Genomic DNA, 10,725 nt, shown 5'->3' with positions numbered 1-10,725 from the left:
TTATTGTAATGTAACAAAAAATCAAAGCTTTAATGTAACCTAACCTCTCTTAATTATTTTGTTTACATGTACTAGAAAAACAATATTCTGCCATATGCAACGTTTTTAACAGGCTGATACCAGAACAAAATGGACCAGCCTTTGTTGCTTCAGCTAAAACTTAGCTATGCATTGCATATACTATTGTATTCTGTATACTTTTATAACATGAGCAACCAGGATTTGTCAATAGCTGCAGTGATGTGAGCAAGTCATTGGTTTAGAAAAATAAGCAAATTATTTGTATGGCAGATATTCTTCCATCTCAGAGAAGATCTCAAATCTAACGGAAATACCAAGGTGGGGTACAGTCTATAGGAGATTCCTCCCAGATGTTCTCCAGTCTTTGAGCCCAGTTCATTAGTATTTCTTTCCTTTTTGCTTCTGTCACATATTCTGGTGCATAAGATATCTGAGGGGCAAGAACTTGAAATCCACAGAAGTGCATGATGCCATGCTGAGAAATGAACAAAAATAGCTTTTATCAATACAGATTTCTTACAGCAAATAATTCTATAGAAAACAATTATTTATAGAATTTGAAGCACGATACAATATAATTCATCACAATTTAAAAGATACCCAAATCTTTCCTCACTTTAAAATGGACCTATCAGTAACTTTAAAAAATGCTGCAGTTTTTTTTAAATATTAAGGGAGAAATCCAGTCTGAGCTAATTTGGCCGGGCTTCTCCTATGTGGCACAGGAGTGCAATTCGTTTTGCACTCCTGTGACCCATTTTCAGTAAAGAGCGGTCTAAAGTCTGCTCTCTGCTGACGTCACTGGAATCGGTCCAGGCACCACGTCATTCTGACAAAAAAGTCTGGATGTGCTAGGTGCCGCTGAGAGCCTGAGATGGCCACTCCCCGCCCCTCCACAGCCCAGCTCTCCAATGAGCGCGAGGAGGCAGAGCGGAGAGCTGTTGACAGTCAGGCGCCCTCTGCTAGGGGAGCTGAGAGAACCGAGCCATCGGCGGTGTTTGAACACTCGGTTCTCAGTGAAGAGGCGGCGGGGGACAGATGCAGCATCGGACTGATGCTGCATCCACCTAGGTAAGTATGATTAGAGGAAAAAAAATTCCAGATCGAAACCGTAAGTAGGTGACATTTTGCTAAAGCACTATCATAACGAGATACAATTGTTTCATAAAATACTTTTACATTTTAGCCACTTCCTGTCTACATGCACTCACCCCAGTATTGGCTGCACATCACTGCTTTAGAGACCAGGGGTCTCCACACTTTCAGTATGACGACCATAGTGTATATTTTACAGATACTGGCAGGCCGAAAAAAATCCCCATCAGGGTCTACATTAGATTCTCTGCTACGTCAAGGTCCCCATTAGAGTTCCTCCTTATGTCAATGTCCCCAACAGAGCACCGCCTTGTGACAGACTCGGACCCTCTTATGTCTAAAATCATCCTATGCCCACTAGGGGCATAGGATGACTGAGAAATTATATCTTGGACTATGTAATTATTATCCACAGTATATCCCAGGATATCTGTAAATATATTTACTGGTTGTCGATTCTGAACTCAACGGGTTAATTGTAAGAGTGACTCATTCATAATGTTATATGCTAATGCCGTCACCTCCAGCCATCTCTCTGTTCTCTGTGCTAATTGACCCTGCTATTGTGTGAAGATGTCCTGTGTTTACACTTATGATAATGTGTATTGTATAGCAGGTGAGCGGAGACGGGACGTCTACCTTGAGAGGTCATGTCTCGGAGTAACCTCGTCTGGGTAAATGATTAGTTAATTAGCTCATGTTAATTTATGTTCTGGTTACTTCCTCTTTAAACTGTATATAAGGTTGCATTCTTGGTTCTATTAAACACTCCATGTTTAGCACACAAACAAGTCTCGTCTTGTGTGTTGAGGGCAGCTGGAATATCTGATATCTATATCCAGACTGATAGGAAGCGGTATATGACAGAAGCACTCAATCGGAGCGTGGGACGTTCCGTTACACACCTTATATCAGGGTACCCGTTAAAGTCCCCTGCTTTATTAAGGTCCCTATTAGAGTCCCAACTTATGTCATGGTCCCTGTCAGATGCCCCCCTTATATCAGGGTCCCCATCAGAGTTCCTTCTTACATCATGGTTCCCACCACTTTTCAGTATGAGGGCCATAATGTATATTTTACAGATACTCGCAGGTCGAAAAAAATCCCCATCAGGGCCCCCCTTACATCAGGGTGTACATTAGATTTTACATCAGGGTCCTCTGTACATCAGAATCCCCATCAGAGTCTCCCTTTCATGAGGATACCCTTGATAGTCCCCCCCTTATATCAGTGTAACCATTAGAGTCCCCTTCTACGTCAAGGTCCCCATTAATACACATATTTGAGGATCAGCATTTCTTTTAGGAAAAAACACATTTTTAATCTTTACTTTTGGGTTGCTTGAAAATAGCTCAAATGTATGTTTTATTGGCACATCGGGTGGTCTAAAAAACGTGGGGCCTATAGAAAGTATGAAAGTAGTTACTGAATTCTATGGTTATTGCACTTCTATTGCATGGTCATTACCTCCCTCTGGTGTCAGGAGAAGGACATGTCATCACCTATTGTGACAGTACATATATGATAGCAGCAAATGAGCCCTGAGTAGCATAGATACCAAAGACTCGCACTCAGTATATACTGCATTCACTGTAAGCTGCTAACCTCAGAAGTTGAGATGTATGTAAAAGCGTATTAGCCGACACTGGTGACGTAATGCACTGCTGGCCCCTTATAACCGAGCATCATAACAGTGACCAGTTCTTTACAGACTATGAAGTTCAGACAAAGTGCTTGCATACATTCCTCCCCCCTTCCTGTTGTTGTAGTCAAAATATTTGCCCATGGTTTTCCTCTGGAAGTCCTTAAATTGTGAAATCAGGCATTGAATCACGATACAGGCCACTCAAAATGCTGAGCAGCTCTAGCAACCAGTTCTATCCTCCAGGGAAGATAGCAGAAGTGAGACTCAGTGATAGTAACTTGCAAAACCTAGGTCAACTAGCAGTGATCAAAGAAAAAAAATGTATACGTTTATTGTGCCATGCTGACTTTTTTGTCCAAGCAACCACCTTACCCACCCTGCTCTTTAACTTTCCCAACCACCATACTCATTGATATGACTATTATTTTTAACATTTTTAAGCATTTCTTTTTTTTATTTAGCTATAATATTTAACAAGATCTGAGGTCCTGACGAAGCAGGTTAACCCACGAAATGCGTTGGCTAGACAAAAAAAATAATCAGATCTCAAGTCCTGGACAGCATCATACTGGACAAACCATTTGCTAATGTGTATTTTAAAACAAACCTTTTTTTTTATAAAGAATTGTATAATGTTTTGAATAAAGATATGTGAAAATTATTTTATAACTACAGTTGAACCTCGGATTACGAGCATCCGTTCCAGGAGTATGCTCGTAATCCAAAGTACTCACATATCAAAGCAAGTTTTCCCATTGAAGTCAATGGAAACTAAAATAATTTGTTCCGCATTGACTTCAATAGGATGCAATACCGAATGCAGCCAGAGGTGGGGGGCGCCAGAGAGCACCGGAAATGGCCAAAAAGGCGCCCGGGGGTACCTAAGGCCAAATGAGGTAATGCAGGCCTATTTTCGGCTGTGCTCTGCTTCTGCGCCCCCGTAAATCAGGCCAAATGAGGTACTGCAGGCCTATTTAGCTTAAATTCTGCTAGTCTTGCGAGTCAACACTCGCAAACCGAGTCAGAATAAAAATAAAAAAATTTGCTCGCAAATCAAAATGCTCTCAAACCAAGTTCCTCTTAAACCGAGGTTCCACTGTATTTGGTCAAGTGGTTATTAAACCCAAGAAGGTAGACATTGATGGTCAGACTTTCAGGCCAAGGAAGTATGATAAAAAATATTTTAATAGCATATTAAATTTACAAACAATAATAGAACAATATCATTTACAGCAAGTGACCACTGTACACTCCTCAGAAGTCACCAACGCACGTTTCGCCGTGGGGCTTCTTCAGGACGAAGACGAGGAATACAGAAAACAGAGAATTATATGACAAATGGTCCTCCAGCGGATGCATCCATAGGGCATATACGGCACAAATAGAAAAGTCAAGATCAGTAAAGAACTTGAACAGAAGTTTCCATGAACCAAGATCTTGAAATGACCAACAAAGGTCAGAACAAAGGACCACAGGCTTAAAAACAAGCGCCACATGAGAGATTGCACCTCAATTATGCTAACATACGTGGTCCTGGGCCCACTGGGACAACAGAAATCCGCAAACCGCAAGCGCAGATAGCCCTGTCAAATGGGGCCTTAATCACCGGTACCCACACTAGACACCAATGTTGGTGGCTGTTATGGAGATCATACAGCTGGATAGTGAAGAGCGTCTGTGTCCCAGGGTGTACAGAAAGGTGTTACTTTCTGTACACCCTGGGATAGTTATACTTCAATACAGCAGTTTGGTGTAGCAGTTTTCATGTGGTTTCTCATAAACTTCTATTATGTCTATTCATTTTCGGTACATTTTCTGAAAGCACACCAAAAATGAGGGACATAATATAAGTCTGAGAAACCACATGAAAACCACAGGTACACTGCGCTACACCTGCACTGCGGCCAAACTGCAGTATTGAAGTATACAGTTATCAATAATAACCCACATAGCCCATGTAAATATATTACATTTAAAATAAATCACCATGCCTGCAATGAAGTGAGTCACTGTGAAAGTGCCAAGTGTTATGTAGTTTTTTTTTATTTTTTATACACACCATGCCTGTAATAAAACTATTCACATTCACATTCAAAGCGACAGGTACAAATACTTTCACCTCTATTTCTCTCTCGTTCTTCTTCCCCCACGGGGAAAAGCGCGCCAGGCAGAGTCTGATCCCGGAACCCGCGGCTCTCAAGTCACATGTAACAGTGCGTGCGCCCGCCCCACCCATAGCAACCGATGACGTATTCAGTTGGCAAGGCGCGGTCGGGAGGCCCGCACAGCTAGCACAGCTTCCAGAGTGTCGGGAAGTGAGTTTTACACAGCGGATTGGCACCGCTGTAAAGGCGAATAATAACAAAGTGCCCAGCAGTAGCTGTTACATCAGATAGCAGCCATAGCTGCCTATATTGGGGGTCATTTTGCCATGGCACACCAGGGGACTCTTCACGGCACACCAGTGTGCCGCGGCACACTGGTTAGGAAACGCTGCCTTAGGGGAATTTAGGTAGTTCACGCTCTACCTCCACAAAGATCATTTTGCTTATTTTTAAAAGAAGGCCAGCAATTACAAGCTCCACATTTCTATCATGACAGGTTTACTTTAGGATTGTCCAGCCAGTGCCCATAATCTGTTCCCTTTAGCTACCCACAAAGCACGTATAATTCAGAGAAAATGCAACCCTGATTATAAATATATCAAGTTTGCATTTGTTAACCAGATTTGTTTCATTCAAATTCATAATATTTAACCTAACATTAAAATAAGCAGGGTCTGCTCAATCTCTATATGATTTCACATTTCTATCAGTCTTGGTATTTCTCCAACATATATTCATTCTGGGTTTCCCATATGCTATTGAATCTCATAACATTACTTGTTTGTAAATGCAATGTCACTATAAAATAATCTCCTCTGTATGGCAATTCCACACATGCAACACTTATATAATCCCATGTAAGGACCTATTTTTCTGCTATTCAATTCCACATATTGTTTTTTGGCATAAGTACCTTGTGATATAACAAGATATAATAGGGTAGATGACTAATCCTTAGTCATAAATCTTACAATGACATAAATATATATATATATATATATATATATATATATATATATATATATATATATATTAGTGCTGTCAAACGATTAAAATTTTTAATCGCGATTAATCGCATTAATGTCATAGTTAACTCACGATTAATCGCTCTAATTTATGACGAATTTCCCCACAAATATCGCACAATTCTGCAAGTGATTATAATTTATTATCGCTGTTTTCTAGCTGATCTAAAACCATTTTTGACATAAAGGGACACTTTTGGACAATCTACAGTTTTTCAGGCAGAAAGAATAGTTTTTATTTTATAAAAGAACATGTAGGGCACTGGGCAGACCACTAGGGACAAGGGGGGTGTGTATTTTTTACATACAGTACTGTAATCTATAAGATTACAGTATACTGTGTGTATTGTGTTTGTTTACTTTTTTAAATTTGGCGCCGTTCTCCGCTCCCGTGCGTCGTAACGTCGCAGGGAACGGAGCTCGGCGTCACACAGGCACTGTGAATCGAGCGAGGAGGACCCGCCGAGCGAGGAGGACCCGCCAAGCGAGGAGGACCCGCCAAGCGAGGAGGACCCGCCAAGCAAGGAGGACCCGCCAAGCAAGGAGGACAGCGGGGTGGCATCGCTGGATCCAGGGACAAGGTGAGTAACTTGTCTGTGAATCCAGCGAAAAGGTAAGCCGCGCCGCGCCGCTGCACACTCTGCATGTCCACCCGAGGGCTCCTGCGTTAATCGCGCGACAAAAATATTGACGGCGTTAACATGGGTTTGCGTTAACGCCGTTAATATCGCGTTTAACGCACAGCCCTAATATATATATATATATATATATATGGGCAGATTCTCAAAGCCATTACGCCGGCGTATCTGTTGATACGTCGCATAATTTCAAATTGTGCGCGTCGTATCTTTTGGTTGGTACCCACCAATCAGATACGACGGCATCTGTGTTAGATCCGACAGGCGTACGCCTTAGTACGCCGTCGGATCTAAGATGTAATTTTCCGGCGGCCGCTGTGTAGCGTTTCAGTCGTTTTCCGCGTCGAGTATGCAAATTAGCTATTTCCGACGATCCACGAACGTACGAGCGGCCGTCGCATTTTCTTACGTCGTTTTTTTCCGGCTTTTTCCGGCGTATAGTTAAAGCTGCTATTTGATGGCGTACTCAATGTTAAGTATGGCCGACGTTCCCGCGTATAATTTTAAATATTCTACGTCGTTTGCGTAAGTCGCCGTGAATGGGGATGGACGCCATTTACGTTCACATTGAAGACACTGACGTCCTTGCGACGTCATTTAGCGCAATGCACGGTGGGAAATTTAGGGACGGCGCTGTTCGTTCTGCGCGGGGACGCGCTTCATTTAAATGAAACACGCCCCCTACTCGCCGCATTTGAATTCCGCGCCGTTACGCCGCGAGAGATACACTTACGGCGAAAAATTCTTTATGGATTCGAACCAAAGCCAGGTAAGGTACGGCGGCGTAGCATATCTCAGATACGATGCGCCGGGGCAGATCTTTGTGGATCTGCCCCATATTGTGGCAGCAGGCAGGTTAAATTCCCTGGTTGCATCCAGGATGCAGTGTATATATCGCCTAGATTCAGGCTTTATGCCAGTTTATACCTCTAGGGGGAGTGCTAGGATTCCTGCTGGGAAGACTTGATGAGCCCAGCTGAATTGGGTGGGCTCATTAGGTCCTCTACAAAAACTCCCAGCATGCAGAAAGATATGCTCCAACCTGGAACCAGACCTGTGTGGATAGTCTGGGGAGTGTGATCTCTGTGCGGTGAGACCAAGTCTGTGTGGCTATTGCTAAGAGATTTAAACAGCAGGGAGTCAGGGACTGGGGCAGCACAAGGCTGTACCCAGTTGATAGTTAGGTATATAGCGAGCTGGTCAAGTTGAGGATTTATTTTTGTATTTTTTTTGTTTTCTGTCACATTTCTTTTTGTATATAGTTCAAATAAAACCGCACCTTTTTGTTTTCCTCCTACCACTGTCTGCTGTGCCTAATTTCTTTTGTGTGCTGAACCCTTCCAGGGGGTCACACACACCCGCGGCTGGGCTAACCCCTCACAATATATATATATATATATATATATATAACACACACACACACACACACACACACAAAATATATATATATATATATATATATATATATATATATATATATATATATATATATTTGTAAGATTGGGGTGATCAGACTCCAGCGGTAGGTGCGTTTTTAGTGAGTACGCCAGTCCAGAACTGAATTTTTAAGGGCCTGGTAACCCACTTTTATTTAAAAGCACAAAAAAGTTCACAAATACACCAGTAGCCCTCGCAGGAGGTTCCACCACTACTGGATCTTGCATACTCAACACTTTAGCCTCCTGGCTTTCATTCTTCAACAGCACTGCTGCTATAGTTACTGGTACCTTTAACCACTTAATGACCGGACCAATATGCTGCTACATGACCCAAGGGGTTTTTACAATTTGGCACTGCGTCGCTTTAACAGACAATTGCGCGGTCGTGCGACGTGGCTCCCAAACAAAATTGGCGTCCTTTTTTCCCCACAAATAGAGCTTTCTTTTGGTGGTATTTGATCACCTGTGTGGTTTTTATTTTTTGCGCTATAAACAAAAATAGAGCGACAATTTTGAAAAAAATTCAATATTTTTTACTTTTTGCTATAATAAATATCCCCCAAAAACATATATAAAAAACATTTTTTTCCTCAGTTTAGGCCGATACGTATTCTTCTACCTATTTTTGGTAAAAAAAATCGCAATAAGCGTTTATTGATTGGTTTGCGCAAAATTTATAGCGTTTACAAAATAGGGGATAGTTTTATTGCATTTTTTCTAATTATTTTTTTTTTACTACTAATGGCGGCGATCAGCGATTTTTTTTTCGTGACTGCGACATTATGGCGGACACTTCGGACAATTTTGACACATTTTTGGGACCATTGTCATTTTCACAGCAAAAAATGCATTTAAATTGCATTGTTTATTGTGAAAATGACAGTTGCAGTTTGGGAGTTAACCACAGGGGGCGCTGTAGGATTTAGTGTTCACCTAGTGTGTGTTTACAACTGTAGGGGGGTGTGGCTGTAGGAATGACGTCATCGATCGAGTCTCCCTATATAAGGGATCACTCGATCGATGCAGCGCCATAGTGAAGCACGGGGAAGCCGTGTTTACATACGGCTCTCCCGTTCTTCAGCTCCGGGGAGAGATCGCGACGGAGCGGCTATAAACGAATAGCCGCGCCGTCATCCCGGATCGCTCCCCGAGGGAATCCGACCGCCGCATGTAGCGGGGGGGTCCCGTTTGGACCCCCGACTCGCGGAAAGGCAGGGACGTACAGGTACGCCAATGTGCCTGTACGTGCCATTCTGCCGACGTATATCTACATGCGGCGGTCGGGAAGCGGTTAAACCACCAGATCTTCCAGTCTCAGTCTTGGACGCACACAGCTTTGGGCTTCTTAAACGCACACAGCTTTAGGCTCCTTGGATGCACACAGCTTTGAAGCCCTTCAACGCACACAGCTTTAAGTCCCTTAATGCACACAGCTTTAGGCTCCTTGGACGCACACAGCTTTGAAGCCCTTCAACGCACACAGTTTTGAGCTTCTTGATGCACACAGCATCTGTCTTCACAGAGACACTCACTAGCAGCCACTGCTCCAACTCCACCTCACTGCCAGAAACAGACTTCCTGTCTGTTGGATAGGGCTCTGATCCATGTCAGGTCAGAACTTAAAAGCCCAAGACACAGCTGTGCAATTAATGTGTCTTTCTCTTCAAAATATGGCGTAAACCAGCAACCTTTCACGTAGGACAGAGTCCCACCATCACATAATATATATATATATATATATATATATTGTGGTAGTGTGGTACCCCACCAGTGAAGGTACCCAGAATTCTCAACCGGACGGGTTGAGGGGCTCCAGGGAGCTTGTAACATACAGAGGAAACTGGCGTTTCAGTTTACTCATTATTTACTAATGTCCACTTTGGGACCTGGAGCCTGGGGATTTCTTAGAGATCCGGGTGGGATGAAATCCTCAGTCCTGGGTCCAGGATTTGAGACTCACCGGCACACTGATTGTTCAGGTGTGTGTGGGCCTGATAGTAGAGTAAGGACCAAAGGTTCTGAGCTCCACCCTCCCGAGGAGTCCAGGCTTGCAAGGGAAGAACCCAGAGACTGCAGGTGTGCACTGGAGAACCCAGAGACTGCAGGTGTGCACTGGAGAACCCAGAGAGTGCAGGTGTGCACAGTGAAAGTCAGAGACCCAAGTCTGAGGGTCAGAGCAGTAAGGGGCTGCTATCTGTATGGACAGTGTTGGCAAAGGGGAGTAGTCTGTAGGAGACAGACGAGAGCCTGAAGTGGAAGGGCTGAGCAGCACTGCTGTATGTATAAGCCAGGAGGCTGAAGTTATTATTCGGTACTGACGGTGAAAACCCCCTGCAAGGGAAAACCTGTGATTTTTGTTTTCTTGAACCTTTCTTAATAAAAGTGGGCCAACAAGCACTGAAATTGAATTGTTGGCGTGGATTATTCTCGCTAGCAGGTGTTACACATGAGCTAAACAACCCCCAATATCACAATATATATATATATATATATATATATATATATATATATATATATATATATATATATATATTCGGTATTTGGTGTGATTACTCTTTGGCTTTAAACCAACACCAATTGTTGCACTTGCATACCTTCACAAAGTCAGGGATTTTGTAGGATTAGAATTAGGCATGTAACTAACCAATTATACCAAGTAGCTGCTAATGATCCTCAATTTCATATGTAGGTTGAAATACAGTCAATATCTGAAACAGAAACAGCTGTGTAGGAGGCTTACAACTCGGTGATGAACAG

General features: G+C 42.8%; 1 protein-coding gene across 1 annotated transcript in view; it reads right to left on the bottom strand.

Annotated features, from left to right (window-relative positions):
* Positions 1–202: 202 nt before the first annotated feature.
* Positions 203–10,725, bottom strand: part of NQO2 (N-ribosyldihydronicotinamide:quinone reductase 2) — a 69,744-nt gene continuing 59,221 nt past the window's right edge. Inside the window, exon 6 of the mRNA XM_040353637.1 lies at positions 203–496. Within this exon, the coding sequence (XP_040209571.1) occupies positions 323–496 (174 nt within the window). The 3' untranslated portion in view covers positions 203–322. The remainder of the gene's footprint in view (positions 497–10,725) is intronic.

The sequence above is a fragment of the Rana temporaria genome, chromosome 5 (assembly GCF_905171775.1).
Source record: "Rana temporaria chromosome 5, aRanTem1.1, whole genome shotgun sequence".
Lineage (NCBI taxonomy): Eukaryota > Metazoa > Chordata > Amphibia > Anura > Ranidae > Rana > Rana temporaria.
Note: the sequence above shows the minus strand (reverse complement) of the source record. Positions and strands in the feature narration are given on the sequence as shown.